The 17,481-nt window shown below is 35.4% G+C and overlaps 1 protein-coding gene across 1 annotated transcript in view; it reads left to right on the plus strand.

The window, feature by feature from the left end:
* Positions 1 to 17,481, plus strand: part of LIN7A (lin-7 homolog A, crumbs cell polarity complex component) — a 144,599-nt gene that overhangs the window by 90,297 nt on the left and 36,821 nt on the right. Inside the window, exons 3-4 of the mRNA XM_012442094.3 lie at positions 6,294 to 6,365; positions 8,699 to 8,908. Coding sequence (XP_012297517.1) covers positions 6,294 to 6,365; positions 8,699 to 8,908 — 282 coding nt within the window. The remainder of the gene's footprint in view (positions 1 to 6,293; positions 6,366 to 8,698; positions 8,909 to 17,481) is intronic.

Raw genomic sequence — 17,481 nt, forward strand, 5'->3', positions numbered from 1 at the left:
TTAAGGAATTGCCACACTGTCTTCCAGAATGGTTGAACTAATGCACACTCCCAACAGTGTAAAAGTTTGTGCCAACTATGAATAAAGTTGCTACAAGTATTTCCATATTGTTTTTCTTTTTTTTTTTTTGAGACTGGAGTTTCGCTCCTGTTACCCAGGCTGGAGTGCAATGGCGCGATCTCGGCTCACCGCAACTTCTGCCTCCTGGGTTCAGGCAATTCTCCTGCCTCAGCCTCCTGAGTAGCTGGGATTACAGGCATGCGCCACCGTGCCCAGCCAATTTTTTGTATCTTTAGTAGAGACGGGGTTTCACCATGTTGACCAGGATAGTCTCAATCTCTTGACCTCGTGATCCACCCGCCTCGGCCTCCCAAAGTGCTGGGATTACAGGCTGAGCCACCACGCCCAGCCTCCATATTGTTTTTCTATGAATATAACTTTTTACTTATCTTGGATACATAATTAGAAGTAGATGACTGGATCTTACAGTAAATATGGATTAAGTCTTATAGGAAACTGTTATTCCATTTTCTCAAATGGCTGTACCATTTTGTATTCCCACTAGCCATGTTCAAGAGTTCTAGTTCTTCAGCAGGGCACAGTGGCTCATGTCTGTAATCCCAGCACTTTGGGAGGCCTAGGCAGTCGGATCACTTGAGGTCAGGAGTTCGAGACCGGCCTGACCAACATGCTGAAACCCTGTCTCTAATAAAAATACAAAAAAAAAATTAGCCTGGCATGGTAGTGGATGCCTGTAAGCTACTCAGGAGTCTAAGGCAGCAGAATCGCTTGAATCTGGGAGGCAGAGGTTGCAGTGAGCCGAGACAGTGCCACTGCACTCCAGCCTGGATGATAGAGTGACTCCATCTCAAAAAAAGAAAAAAAAATTTTTTTAGTTCTCCAGCATTCTCACCTACAGTAGATATTGTCAAGTATGTTTTTTTTAACCTGCGCATTCTAATTAAGTATATAGATGTATCTAAGTATGGTTTTAATTTGAATTTTCCTAAGTAACTAATGATGTTGAGTATCTTTCCATATTTGCTTCCCATACATCTTCCATGATAATGTACCTGTTCAAACACTTCACTCATTTTTAATTGTGTTGTTTACTTATTGGCTTTTGACAGTTCTTTATAGATTCTGGATATGAGGCCTTTATCAGATACATGTTTTGCAAACATTTTCTGCCAGTAGGCTTGTCTTTTCATTTTTTAACAGTGTTTTTCAAAGAATTTCTGTTTTTTTTAAACTATTATTTAGGCTATCTTCTTGGTTTGTAGGCCCTCATATGAACAAATTTGCACTAACTTCTAATGAACAAAATTATAAGTTTCAGAATTGGAAGGAATAGAAGAAAAGAGACCCTAAAGACAGCATAGTTCTGTATAACATTTACTTGAGGAATATAGCAATCAGGAACTTTTTTGGCTGAAAGTAGCAGAAAGTCCAACTGTAGTGACTTAAACAAGAATGCTTTTCTTCATTATAACAAATTCAGAGATAGGCAGCTGTATGCATGCATTTAGGAGTCCCATGTAATCAGAACTGACATCTGTACACTTCCTTGGTCTTTCTCTCTGAAGTTGAAGGTTGCAACTACAGCTGATAATATCCGCACACAGAACAAGAAGTAGAAGACAGGGAAAAGTGTAGCACCATGAGAGCAACACTGTCCCAGCAGCTTCTCACCTGCTTCCAATTGAATTGTCATTGGACAGAACTGGGTCATACGGTCAGACAATACTGGGAAGAGGGGGTTGAAACTGGGGATTGTGTGAGATGAGTCTGTCTAGTGTCTGCCTCAGCAGAAAGTTTTAAATAACATCAAATACAAAAGGCAATAAACCTCTACTATAAAACTAGAAGAGAGAACAATCAAAATCTAGCTTTAAATTCAAAGTTTTTAAAAACTTGCTGCTAGCTAAGCAACTAAATTCTAAAGGCATTTTTCCAACTGTATCTTATGTATATATATATAAAATAGTAATAATAGAAATAATAGCAGCTATTAGAATAAAAGCATAATAAGAATAATGGGTTATGGTTTCTGAAGCCACATACTTTATCTTCTTTGATTGCCTCTTTGAATATAGGCTTTTATATAATAGACAACTAAGGTACACTGATAGTAGGTTACTTAAAGTCACATAGAAAGGAGATCCAGAATGAGAAACTCACAGTATAGGTTTATTATCCCTTACCTACCTTTCTGTACCAATTAGGGTTTTCAAGATCAAGAACTATACAATGTAAAGCTTATATTGTGATAATGTTTGCATGACCTGTTTATGTAAACTTGGTAAATAAAGTGAAGCTTTTACTTCATTTTTACTTATTATTCCCTCAGTGATAAAATTTCCATCCAGAAATAGTATTCTATCTTCATTTCAATATAAAGAAAAATAAAATGGAAATTATTCACTTAAAAAAAGAACAGCCTTTCTATGGTGAAAATTAATGTTATTTTAAACATTAATTAAAAACAACCATTATTTTTTTCTTTCATAATTTAGCCCAGGTGCCTAACATATTGACTAGAATTACTCCTAAATGAATGTTAGTTAAACAAATGAATAAATTAACTTTCTGAAACAACTTACTATAATTTTATTGCTTTTTAAAGTTAATCTATCTTTTTCAATTTTCAGTAACTTGGAATAGATTCTAAATATGCAAAATGCTATTGAATCTCTGTAATTTATTCAAGGTTAGGAAATTACTGATGCTGAAATATAAGGTTAAACCCTGTATGAGTGTTTATCAATTATTTGACCTACACTAAAAACTAAACCCATTTTACCAATGAAATGTGCTTACAAATGCTGTAGCTGGAGTTTGTCATACATTCTGGGACCCAAAGGATTCAGGAGACAATAAGCCCCACTTATCAACCCCTTGTTAAAGCACATACAACTATTTTCACTTTTCCCTTTAAGAACTTTCTCAGGGTATCTGGTAAAATACTTTGGCTTTCCATGACAACTTTCTTCAAAATTTTACAAATACTTTAAATATTGTCCTTGAAAAGTAAGATAGGCATGGATATATTTTGTGCCTTAGGAAATGAGAGGCTAAGGAAGTTCATAAGGTGACACAGCTAATGGAAACAGAATTAGTATCTCCAGGATTTGACCTGACTCTGCAACCAGATCATGTCCTCTTTAACTCACTTTTGAAAACCAAATCAGAATCTATTGTGTTTTGTAGAAAAAAAAAAAAAAAAAAGACTGGCAATAATATTGGATTCATTCCATTAAATCTTCATATATTATAATCATAAAAAAAGATTAAAATGATATTTCACTCTGGACTAATGAATTTATTGGTTTCAGGATTGTTGCATTGCATATTTGCAGCCATCATTTGTTTAATGGTAGCCACTATATAAAACCTAGAATCCTTTATTGAAAATATACAAAAATGCTTGTAACACCTTCAAGTTTTTGTGCACACTGATGCTGCCAAAATAGTAGTGATCTGATGCTGTTTTAATGTAAGAAAGTCTGATATGGTTGAAAGAGGAAAGATTATGAAGGCAGATACAGATGAGTTGGTGTACCAAATCTGCAACAAATTAGCCACATGGTCATCAGTATGTTGCTACCACTGAGACTCAGTGTCTCTGTGTGTAGAGTGCCCAAATCATAAGCTGGGAGAATAAATGAGCTCATAGATATAAAATGCTTAGTGTTACATTCAGCCCATGGTGATGCCTCATTAAATATACACCAGAATTATGGTAATTTACTCCAACAAATATTTATTGACTGTTTTACAAGAGCTCAGTGCTGTGCAAGTGTGTTTTTACAGCTTACTAATCATTGCATTTAAGAAGAAAATGTATAGCTTAATTTCTTAGATCAGGATTTCTCAGCCTCAACACTGTTGATATTTTGGCAGATAATTCTTTGTTGTGTAAGGCTTCGCTGTGCACTGTAGGAATTTAGCAGCATCCCTGGCCACCACAGGCTAGATGCAGTAGCATCCCACCCCTGCCCATTTATCACAACCAAAAATGTCTCCAGACGTTGCCAAATGTCTCCTGGAGGGCAACATTCCCTCCATTTGAGAACTGCAGCCCTTGATCAATTCTATGTAAGGAGTGTTCGAGATCTGCTCATCCTAGAAGATTCTTCCCAAAAGATCCATGGTCAAATAAGATGAGAAACATCACATACCAACAACAGTATAACAATGATAGCTGACTTTTGGAACCACACTACACATGGCAAACTGTTCTTATCTTATTTAATCCTCAGACCTAGAAGTTACATACTATCTTAAGGCACATTTTCAAAATGAGGAAATTGAGGATCAGAGAAATCAAGTAACTGACAAACATCATACAACTAAATGGTACAGCTAGGGTTTGCTTCCAAGCCATCTCCAGAGTCTGCAAAATTATCTACTACACAGTCTTGATCCTTGAATATCCCACTTTTTAATTCAAAATCAATTTGGGGTGTTAAGGCTAATTATCCTTATATTTGTGATGTTTATTAGGTACAGGTATGTACTTTATCTCCAGTACTTACAAAATTACCTTTTGTTTTAATCAACTGATGACAATGTTCCAATTATTTGCTAAATGAGCGTCTTCATAAACATCCTTGGATGCAGGTAAAGTCACTTTCCCTGGCAATGTTAATCAAAATAACTTCAGACAAATTCAGCTGGCCAGGAACTGTGGAAGGAGAGACTCACTTTGCTTGAGGGAGGTAGAAATCATTTAATAGAGGAGACAATATTTGAATTGGACCTTTTATCATCATATTAAATTTGGATGAATAAGAGCCTGCCAGGTGGAAGGGCATTCCTAGCAGATTAAACGGGATATGCAGAGACCTGGGTAACTTAGAGAGTTCGATATGTTTGGGGAATGGTGGGGGTGGAGGAAAGAAAACAGGAAAATAGAACTAGAGAGAAGGCTGGGTTCTGCATTAATATCTGGGGTTGACTCCTGTAGGTATTTACCCTTATCACCTTTGCTGTAAGGGCAGCAGCCAGCCAAGAGCACAGTAGGGACATGGTCAGACAGGTACTTGATGATCACTGAAGTGTATTTTGTTTGATGGCACGGAGACCCAATTAAGACACTAATGCAATGCTTTCAGCAAGAAATAATGAGCTAGGGTGGAATGAAGGGTCAGATTTGAGAGAGTTTATTACAAGAGAAGCAGGGCAGGGAATATCCTCCTCTGAAATGGGCTGTTAGAGCAAATAAGTAGAATTTATTTTTGGAAAGGCTGTCTTTGTGAAACAAAAGATGCACTCCCAAGAAAATAACCTGGAAGTATGTTTAGCAGCTGTTCAGGTAACCTGGAGGATTTGCAGTAACATATCTCAGATTCCACATATGCTCTCCTGAAAACTTGTTCTTGTTCCCATTCAGATTTCCCTTAGAAATTGAATACCACATGATTGTTAAGTGGAGATTCAGAGCTAAAAGTTAGATTCTGCGTTGTACTGCTCCCTTTTTAGTCCAGACTAGTTTGTCAATTTCTTTCTAACCATGTCACTTGGAAAAGATGAGTCAGCATTAGTGGAGATTCAACAAAATTTGAGAAATGATGAGCCAGCCAAAAATGTGGGGAAGAGAATAGTTCCAGACACTCAATAAATAGTTGTTGAATGGGTGAATTAATCAAATGTTAAATTCACTTAATTAACTTTTGACTTAAGCATGTAAAATAAGATTAATAGAAAGAAAGAAAGAAAGAAAAAGAAAGAAAGAAAAATCCTTTAAACCTTGTATTATAGTTTTCCTCTTTCCTTTTTTACTGAAATAGCTATTGGATCACTCCCCGAAAATACTCTAGCCTAGTACCAAATGGACTTTTAATGCTATGCATTATGCAATACATTTTTACTTTTACTCTTTAAATCCAAAATGAACATATAGTCCAACACATTCAACCTTGTTACTTTTTTCCAAACATCTTCCTCAAGGTGTCCTTTAAGCTTTTTTTCTCTAACTTTAGTTTGTTTAAGATGAAGCAATTTATTTTAACACGGATACAAAGATTTTATAATCCCATCCCTTGCAGTTTAGAAGAAACAATTTTTTCTACTACATTTTAATGATTTCTGTAATTGTGTCTAAAATCACAATGAGTAAAAATATCTGCTGTTTAAAGAGTGCTATTAGGTACACTCCTAATCATCAGACCTATTTCATTTTGTAATAGAGAAGTTTTTTCCCACATTGAAAATATAATTTCCTTTCTGCAATAAAAGAACTATTATTCTTAATGTTCTTACACATTCTTCTTTTTATGTGAACATTTTAGGTGTATCAATATATGCATGAAACGATAACTGTTAATGGCTGTCCCGAATTCCGTGCAAGGGCAACAGCAAAGGTAAGGCTTGAGTAACTTTAAAAATATACTTGACCCCAGTTATCTAGTAATTGATTGTGCGCGTGTGTGTTTCAGGTATTCTCGTGTGTACACTGTAAGAGAATTTAGACATCAGTGGCAGCCCAGAGTCTAGAACCAGTACTACTTCTCAGGTAAAAATCCTAATGGAAAATTGAACTTTTCTGCTGCTTCTGTAGCTTAAGAAAGGAGAATGATTTCATTAAACTCACTTAATGTCCATTTGGCACAAGCAAATCTACTGGTTCATTGTATGAAATACTATATGATTTTCTGATACATTGTTCTGATCCAAAAGAACGTGTATTGTATTCAGTGCATGAAAATTTATTTGCACCAGTCTAAAGATTTGATTTCAATTAGACAGGAAAAGAATTCACCTGACATTCACTGATCTAGTATTCTTCTATGTATTCAGCGGAGCAGTGGAAGGGTGTGGCATTGACCTATAGAAAAGGCCTGTCACCGTTTATGGTGGTGACCACATCTGCCCTTTAAAAACTCAAATCCAGAGATTGTAGAGACCCTGCTAATAAAAATGTTATACCAATAGGATCGTGAAATTATCAGGAAAATAGACCATTAGGAAATATCGATTTTAAACTAAAATCACTGATGCAGCTCTTCTTTTACAAACACACAAATATCATAACAGAAACATGACTTGCTTTTAAAAATACTTTATCTTTCTAATACTGTATAAGAAATAACCATTGAATAATAAATGATTAGAATTTTCTATTTAATTCTTTTGTGTTACATCAACGCTTGTTTAGTTTCTCTCTTGATTTTTTAGTTTTTACTCTGTAACTGAACACTGTAGATTTGTAAGTTTTTTTTTTTTAATTTTGTTTTGTTTTGTTTAAACTCAGGGAAAAAAGAGGGTGTTATTATCATTACGTCATGCTTTGCTTGTACTGAAGTGGAATACACACAGAAAAATGATCCCTACGTGGTTTAATTAAGGGGAAAGTGAATTGTGTAGTGTTTTCCCATTCTCATTTCTTATTCATGTAGAACAGCAGGATAGCAGCATAATGTTGCAATAGCACAATCCTTTCTGGTTGTTTCTGGGCTGTCTGCATTGCATCCATGTCAGCCATTAAAACCTATGCATGACAACAAGGTTTGCATGAGCAAATGCATGTAGCTAAAAACAAGCCATTGTTTTCATATCATTCACTATGTTTCACTTAAATGCAGACAGTAGCATAATGCTAAACTGATGTGATAATGCTGTGTGTGGAGAAGAATGTACAGTAGTTGGGAATAAATATTTTCACATTGTTGAGTAAGTCACTTTTTAGTAGGCATCTAATCAACTGTGGTCAAGGTGACTTAATAAAAGTGAAAAATAGGAAGCAGGCAGAGAATGTTTTCTTGATAGAAACTACCTAAATGCTTTGATCTTATTTCTATGAGGTTAGTGGGAACTAATGGTAAGTTGTTTTCTTGAACTTATTTAATGAAATTAGTACATGAATTTTAAAACAAATTATGTCTATATTAAATAATGTTTTGTATATCTAGGTATAAAACCATCGACTGTTCATATTACCTATTTTGTTACAATAGTTGAAATATTAATATATAATATAGAGAGAAAAAAATCCTGTTCCAGATAAGATTTCTCAGTATGAAATAATAATATGGAATATTGGCATAAACTAACAATAATCTGCTTGAATCTATTATGTTATTTTAGTTTTTATTCCTTTTAAGGCATCCTTAATTTTTTAAAAAAACTTAAATTTGCTAAGCCTGTGGGTTGACAAATAGCAAGATGACATATATATTCAAAAGTATATGTACATATAGGTGTTCTTTAATTTATTTAAAAAAATAACACTTACTTTTATCTGCAAGCACCAGCATCAGATTAGACTGTGTGTCATACAAAAGAGTGCAAGACATCATCTCTGCTCTTAAGGTGCTCATAGTACATGTTATACATATAACATATGTATAAAATACTTATAATAGTAGATAGTACATGAACAAAGTTATTTGGAATCCAGGAATAGGAAGAATTGCATCTAACCAAGGTAACTGGAAAATATTTTTATGAAGACAGGAAAATTTTGTTATCCCAGATAAGCCCTAGGAAGCTGGAAATAGATGAGTGGGGCTTTACCAAAGAAAGAAATCATAGATGGCATCTAAATGAAGAAAGGCCTCTCCTTTTTGTGTTCTTTCTTTCACAGGAGAATACTATAAAAATAGGAAAAGTTGCCTGCGCTACCCACTGCAAAGCATATGATTAGCCTTATTTCCCTCATTTTATTACCAAAAGACCATCTTTTTTTTTTTTTCAGGCAACAGTTGCAGCTTTTGCAGCTAGTGAAGGCCACTCCCACCCTCGGGTAGTTGAACTGCCAAAGACTGATGAAGGCCTGGGTTTTAATGTGATGGGAGGAAAGGAGCAAAATTCCCCCATTTATATCTCTCGCATCATTCCTGGAGGGGTGGCTGAAAGACACGGAGGCCTCAAAAGAGGAGATCAGCTGCTATCAGTGAACGGAGTGGTATGTTTATAAAAGAACCAGAGATTTTCTCCTTAAGCACATTCTTTTTTTTTTTTCCTGCCATTACCGAAGTAAATGCTGAAATCCTAGAAGAAATATTAATTTTGTGTCTAAACAGCTTTCTAAGCATTGATGGATATTAAGCCTATAAAAGCTATAATCTATTTTTTATGTTTCATTTCATTATGTTCAGTTATGATAAATATCAATGAGTTGAAAAAACATCCCAGAAAATTAATCCAGCTAGCAGAATTTCTTCTCATAATGTTGCAAGTAACATTTGCAAGAAAACAGTAATTTCAAGATACTTTTATCCTAAGTTACTATAAGCAAATACATACATTTTAAGAATAAAGATAAAACAACTTACTTTGTAATGTGTGTGGGTTTTTCATTTTAAGGGTAATCTTAGCGTTAATATAATAAAACACATATGAAAAAGGCTAATGCACTCAAAATTCTTGAAGCAAAATCTACAGCTATAGTATAATAAAAACATATTAGCCTGTCCCAAAAAAGTTTGATTAAATTACCTATGCATCATATATGCTTTTGTTTTTAAAGAAAATTAGAGTAAATTAAAATATAGAACAATTTAAATTAAAAGTATGAAAATACATTTTCTCATAGCTTATATTCCCTAGATGCCATCAGTTCCGCTTTATAATAATGAGTTGCTAAAGAAATCGCTTCCTATGAAATGAATAATTTTCTCCTTATAACTTCCACTTATATTAAACATAAATTATCTAAAAGCATACATTTCAGAAATATAAACAGAAACATATCAATGTTTACCTTTCTATTAACCTAAGATCTTTTTTTTTGAACTTAAAAATTTTAATATATAAATCAGATTTCAGTTATTTGGGGCCAGATTCATTTAGGCTTGGAACACAATATTCAAAATAAAATGCAATTGGAACATGATATTTTACTGGTAACTATGGAATGAAATTCTTCTGTATTCATATCCTGAATTTTATTTGTTTGTTTTTTATTTTTGGACTGACTAGTAGTTTCATAGAACCCAAAACTATTCCTTCAACTCTGCTGTCCTCTAATGTATGTCAAAACTCTCACCCCATGAATGTTTTATATCACTTCAGCATTCTAATTACTGTTTACTTTTTTCTATGTAATAATGTTTTGAGATAAGCTTTTTATTGACCTTCAGATAACTGTGACTTTTTCAAAGCATGTTTCAAGTGATAATTTCAGAGTCAAACTTTCTGGTAGAGGACTCTAGAACTAGGTCACACAATTATGTCACACAGAGGTTTATGCCCCAGAGTATAAACTTGCAATTCCTCTGAATATACTTTATAAATCAAATAAGATACAGATTTTAAAACAGTATGAAAAGTACAGAACAACTCATAATATATTAACAGTAATTATAATTGTGTAAAGTAACAATAAATATATATATATATAATAAATGTAGTATGTGGTTGACTTTGAACTTTCTTATAAGGGAGCTAAACAGATTTTGTTTAACATAAACATTTGCAAGGAACACACTGTAGGCATTTCATAATTAGTCACCCATTCCTTGCAATGACCTTGTGCTATACCTGGGAGGTGGTAGTTACCTTACCTGGAATCAAATATACAAGGTTCGACCACCCAATATTCATATAATTATGGATTACTATCTCCTAAACTTGAATTTCTTTATCTGAAAAAAGGGAATAGTACTAATTTGAAGGGCACTGATGAAGAATAAAATAAGGCAAAATGTCTGTTGGGAGGCAAAATGTCTTTTTATATGACAATTTGCTCATATAAACCTTTGACAGGTAAATGTGGCTACTGGTGAAGGTTGAAGTTGGTGAACATTATCAACCTCCCGTGATACTGCTTTTGCTACTTAGGTTAAAAGTAAGTCTTACAGCAAATTCTGCTACATTTATAGGCATATGTTAGCAAACTTTTATTAGCAAGAAGGCAGTGTTTGACACACAACCTCTTTCATAAATTTGATAAAACTCCAGATCTCTGTCCATTTAGGTGTTCTAATCATAACGTTAGAAAAAGGTTCACTTGAGGCAGATGAGACGACATTCCAGGCCAGGATTTTGTTACCTTTATATTCAGCATCAGACAATCAGAAATCCTATTAAGACTGACAGCTGAAAATAAGGTAGTTTAGTAATCAAACTTTGGCCATTCATCATATGGTGTAGGCCATGGGCCTCCCTGAGGTTTTTATATCCTCTTCATGCAAAGGTGGCGAATGTCTCCAAGATTTTAATATCCTGCATATATTTAAACCTTTAATTTTACCAATTAAGTTCCATTTATACATTTACCTTGATAGTTACTGGGCCACTAAGTTCACCAAAGAAAACCCATTTCTGATATATTCTTGCTAATCAGTAAAGCATCATTTGTTCCTTGAAGTAGGTACAACAAGCTGCTCATATAGTGGCCACCTCTGGAGTATTACCTTTCCAATATAATCCTGGCTAACTACCCTAGACTGGTTTATTAAGCTCCTAAAGTGGAAGGTTAAAATATTACACATTCACATAATCAAACTATATATTGTAAGCTACCTATTTAAAACTGTTTAAAAGTAAGTTATGTGATGTTTAACAATGCCTAATGTATACCAGGTGTTCATCAGAAAGCAGTTTTCTGTAAATTAGAGACTTCATGACCCAATGACTTGTTTACAGTCACACAAATAATAGTTAATCCAATACTAGAACTCTGGGCTTTTAACAAACACTGAGTTCAGAAGTTTCATCAGTGTAAATAATTCTAAGCAGGTAACAATATTTAGTGAAAAAAAATTATTCTGTAATGGAAAGGCCAAAAAAAGAAAAGTTTAGCAAATGATGGAATGATTTATATTTCTACCTTGAAATAAGTCACCATTTCAGGAGATTAAATATGGAAGATTTTTAGAACATGCCATTCTAAACTCAGAAATTTTGAAAGGAAGTGCTTTGGAGGTCTAAAAAAACCTTAACTACTTTAGTATAAGTACTCTGAAAAAAATTTCTAACTGTCCTATTGAAAAAGTAAAGAAATTATTCCATGGACATTTAAACATCAGAAAAGACATCTGATGTGATGTCCTGATTATCTTTGATTGTTTGTCTCATATTCTGCCTGCATTTAGAAAAAGGATATGAGTCTGCATACTGCATATATATATGCATACATATATATACGCACACACACATATACATATATATGTTAATACAGAACCGTTAACATCATGGAATGTTAGGTTATAAAGTGTGATGGGAAGGGAGAAAATCAATAAATAGAAATAAAGACAAAATACAGCAATGGAGCAATTGATTTTTTTCTCCTAGCTTCTTAGAAGTCAAAACAGAAGGAAACTTATGCCAGCCCAACTATCATTTGGAGAGAAAATTTTTCTCTACCCCTAGGTGCCAAGAGAAATTTCCCCTGGGAATGTTACAAATGAGACATTGAATTACCTAATACAATTCCACAGAAAATACAAAGGCCTTTGTGTATGGCTACTTCTTATGTCAGTTCTCAGTGAAACCTTAAAGCTGAATGCTGAATTAAAATTTAACATTAATAGGAGGTCAAAATGTTACAGTAAGAATTTATAGCTTTCTAATGATCTCCTTTTCACCCTTTTATGCTCACGTGTTTTCTCAACAATTTTAAGAAAGGACTCAAGGACTGTTTATAAAGGTTGCAGTCAATGTGGAGCCAGTGGCAACAGTAAATATATTTAGTGATAGAGTCAGGATATAAAAAGTCTCAATAGAATGGTACAATAGGCCTATTTTAATAAGAATCTTCATGAAGTCCTACTCCTGTGCCCAAAAAACTAGCTACATATATGCAGAATCAGGGAGGAATAGCTAAATACCAAAGCCTGGGGAAAAAAATCTTAGGGGATTTCAATGTTGATTTCAAGAGGAATATAAAGCAAGTTGAGGGAGGGGGACAAAAAATAATGTGATTGTAGGGGCACCCATAGAAATATCTTGCATAGAACACAGAAAGAGATTGGTCCAGCTCTTGAGTGTACTGTTTTCTTTCTTTCCTTCCTTCCTTCCTTCTTTCCTTCCTTTCTTTCTTTCTCTTTCTTTCTTTCTTCCTTCTTTCTTTTCCTTCCTTCCTTCCTTTCTCTCTTTCTCTCTTTCTTTCTTTTTTGACATGGTCTCACTCTGTCACCCAGGCTGAAGTGCGGTGGTGCAATCTCAGCTCACTGTAACCTCTGCCTCCTTGGCTTAAGCTCACACCCTATTGTGCTCTAATCCTCATTCCATCCTTGCAAAGAAAAATAAGCTTATCCAGAGATGAGCAATCTTGGATATAAGGAACATGTTAAAGAAGGAATTGAGTCGTTTAGGGTGGAGAAGAGAATATTTAGGGGAATGATGACTGTCTCCAGCTACCATCCATTATATGTGGCACCAGATGGCAGAACCAAGACCAGTGTGTAAAAGTCATGGGGAAGTCATCTTATTATAATAAAGAGCTTTTAAACACTTAGAGCTCTTTAAATGGAGAAAGACTAAATAATAAGGTAAAATGTGCCCATCAGTTTTAATCAAAGAGTAGGATACCACCTGACGAGAGTATTTCAAAATATGCGTACCATGTAGAGTTGGAATGGTTGGCCCCAAGGTCCCTTCTAAGTCTGTGACTATGTGATTTTATGTCTTCCAATCGGATTTTACTGAGAGTACCATCTAACCCTTCCCCACCAACACACACACACACACACACACACACACACACACACTCCGCCTTACACTCTGAGGTAGGTGAGTTGGCTCTACCTATGCTCTGTGTACCTATTCATAAGACATTTTTCCTGAATGGAAAGATTAGAAATCTAACACAATATATGCTTTATTTATTTAGTGGTTTATGAATTTTTAATGGTATGTACCTTATATTCTCTCATTTGTTTCTCAGAAAAACAGTCTCATGAAAGAGTAGGGCCAGGACTGTTTCCTCCCTCTCTCTCTCTGTGTCTATCACACACATAACCCAATAGATACACACAAAAGCACATATGGGCTCACCTCCAAATGCACACGCACACACACACACACACACACACGAGAGAGACAGACAGAGAGACAGAGAGAGAGAGACAAAGTGGATTTTAACCTTTAATGCAATCACAACTGAAGCTTACCAAATATAATAACTGCTTATGTTAAAAACAAATCCCAGTGAAATCTGAGTAAGCTCTCTGAATTGTACCAATTCCAATTTACTGGTTTAATATTATTTAGTAAGATGTTAATATTGGGGAAAGCTGGGTAAAGGATGCATGCAATATCCCTATACATTACTTTTCTACTTCCCATAAATCTATAATTATTTCATATTTCTTATAAAGCAAGAAAGTCCAAAAGATGATATTCTACTGGTTCTGATGGGAGAGAGGCAGGTGAGGAACAGGAAAGAAAAGGACAGAAACATAAAATATAAGCATGAGGACTTAAAAAATATGTTATACTGAAAAAAAGCCATCATTCCCTTCTGAAATGCAAACATTGTCTTAGAGCCCCATTAGTGAAAAAATTGCAGCTGAATTTACCTAGCTCTATAGTTAAGCCTAAATAAAATTGTCAATACAGTGTATACAGATTGCTAATTGATTTTTAAACATGACAGATGAATGAATAAAAGTTTAGGGATGGGACAGAATGAATTGTTGTTTTCCTATAGTCTGGCTTTTTTTTCATAAATACCTTTGCCAAGTTAAAAGCAAGTACTCACAGCCCAAATTACTTATGCAGAATGGCTGTCAGGTGTGGGATGAAGATGAAATAAACATTAGAACTGTAGATTCGAGCTCTGTGAATCTATAGCATCCCAGAGGGGAAATCTATATTAAGATCTTATTTATCTGTTATCAGAACAAAGAGAAAACATAAACAAAAATATTTTTTAATTGCTATGAACTACACTGCAAGATTTAAGTTCCATAATAAAACGCATGTTCTGATGATGGCAGTCATTTGTATTCACTGCCTTATCCCCATTCTTAGAACAGTCCCTGTACATAGTCAAAGCTCTATAAATATTTGTTGAATGCCAGACACTGCTGTAAGCACTTTACGTAATGAGTTCATTAATTACCCGTAATGATCCTCAGTGGTAGGTATTCATCAGTCCCATTTTACAAATGAAGAAACTGAGGAAGAGCTCACAGGCTACTAAATGGCAGAACTGGAGATTCTAACTCAGGCAGTCTGGCCTTATTAATCATAATTTAAAGGTAAATAAATATCTTAGCCATTAATAAATTAGTACTTTCATGTATGATGTAGAAAAGATCAAGGTTTCTTAGCTTTTGTGGGTTTGTAGAAGTAAATTTTTGGTGGAGAGAGATTAGTTGTTTTTCCTAACTACTCATAAGAGACTTTGACATTTGAAAAGTTAAAAACCACTTCTAAAGACAGTAATGTTTTGAAAAGGAATTTACTCTAATTCAAATGGGTCAGTACTCTAAATTCACCATTGGAGATGTGTGAAGAGTTTGGGTGAATGTGTTTGAATTGTTCCATACCTGCATCGTTCTACTTTGCACCAGGTGCTTTGCATAGCCCGGTTGACTGAACAACCCTGGTCCACAAGCACTCTCTAAAGCCACTTGGCCCTTAGAGGGGACAACATGCTTGCATGGAGAGGGGAAGGGCAGAACCTCAGTCTTCAGTTCCCCATAGGCCTGGTGTAAAGATCCCCGGCTTAATTCCAACTAAGAGGCCTCAAGTAAAGCTATTTTCACAGTCTCTCTCTTCCTAGAAGTCGTTAGCAGATGCTTTACCTTTCTCTGAGTGGGGGATTGTTTGGGTTATAATTAAATAGGAGTGCAAGCTGAAATTTCAGTTAAGTGCTGAAAATTTTTGTTCTCAGCATGACATCATGTGACAGTTCACTCACATTTGTGAAGGAGCCAAGAGAAGTATAATTATGTTGTTTTATCCCAGTCACTTTCAGAAAAGCACAAACAATGCGGCATGATCTGGTATATTTTGCAACACTGAGCAGGCAGTATTCTAGCCCCCTTCATTGTGAGTTGGCTCACGATAAGAGATTTTTTAATTTAAAAAGCAGAACAGGGAAATATCGTGCTATCCGAATAGCACAGGTAACAATAGCTCACAGGTTAGAACAGCTACATTCCCACCCGGTGATTTCAGCCTGCAAGAATAGGCACCAGGTCTCTCATTCCTTCAGAGACCAACTTGAGTCTTAAGCATACACGAGATTGTGCTGATCGAACTGACTGAAAGTGTATCGGTGCCAGAACACACCCACAGTTAGTCAGTGCTAAAGGACAAGCCTCTAAATGAGGGAAGCATTCCCACACATGGGATCAGACTGACCTAAATCTCTATTTAGATTGCTGGTAATGGGTATTCGACTATTCAGTTTAGTTACTGGTGCAGTCTTTCTCATAGTTATTTTTGCCATTTGTTGTTTGTGTTTTCCTTGTGTTTATGTTGTTATTTTAGCAATGCTTTTCTTTCAACAATTATTTGTAGAGCAATTATTATGTGCCAGCTACTGAGCTAAGCCCTCGATATGGAGTTGTAAACAAAACAGAAAGAGTTATAATCTGGTAGAGAGTAAGGACATTATGATGATGATGATGATAAATACATACATATAAATGTAACATATCCACCAGTTATCCCAGCCTAAGGGAAACGCTCCCCATGATCTTGTTCAGATCCACATTGGTCACAGTAACAGGATTTTTTTACTCCAGTATGTGTGTATTAGTTTCCTATGGCCGCTATAACAAATTGCCACACACGGTGGTTTTTAAACAACAGAAATCTCACAGCCCTGGAAGCCAAAAGTCCCAAATCAGTTTCACTGGCTCCAAACCACGGCGTCGACAGGGCGGTGCTCCCTCTAGAGGTGCTATTGGAGAATTGTTCCTTGCTTCCTCTAGCTTCTCGTGACTCCAGCATTCTTTGATTTGTGGCCACCTCACTCCAATCTCTATCTCCATGGTAACATTATTACCTTATTCTCTGTGCCAAATCTCTCACCTCCTCTATAAGGATACTTGTGAGTTCTTTGGGTCCACTGAGATAATGCAGCGTAATTGCCTCATCTCAAGATCCTTAACCTAATTGTATCTGAAAAGACCCTTTTCCTAAAAATGCTAACATTTACAGGTTCATGGGATTAGGACCTGATATTAATAACTTTGGGAGTGTCTCCAGCCTTCTACAATGTGCAAATATCATAAATCTAGAGTGCTTACAAGTTTACAGGGCTAAGGAATGGGCCCAGGCTGGAGTGAAGTGGCATGATCTTGGCTCACTGCAACCTCTGCCTCCCAGGCTCAAGCGATCCTTCCATCTCAGCCACAGGCATGTGCCACTACGCCTGGCTAATTTTTTGTATTTTTGGTAGAAAGGGGTTTTCACTATGTTGCCCAAACTGGTCTTAAACTCCTGAGCATGAGCAATCCACCAGTCTTGGCCTTCCAAAGTGCTGGGATTACAAATGTTGAGCCGCCATGCCAGGGGCTACTTTTAATAGTGTTAGAAATGGCCTCTTTGAAGGGTGACATTTAAACTGAGATT

Source organism: Aotus nancymaae, unplaced genomic scaffold (assembly GCF_030222135.1).
Source record: "Aotus nancymaae isolate 86718 unplaced genomic scaffold, 86718_ANA_hifiasm-v0.15.2.pri h1tg000016l, whole genome shotgun sequence".
Lineage (NCBI taxonomy): Eukaryota > Metazoa > Chordata > Mammalia > Primates > Aotidae > Aotus > Aotus nancymaae.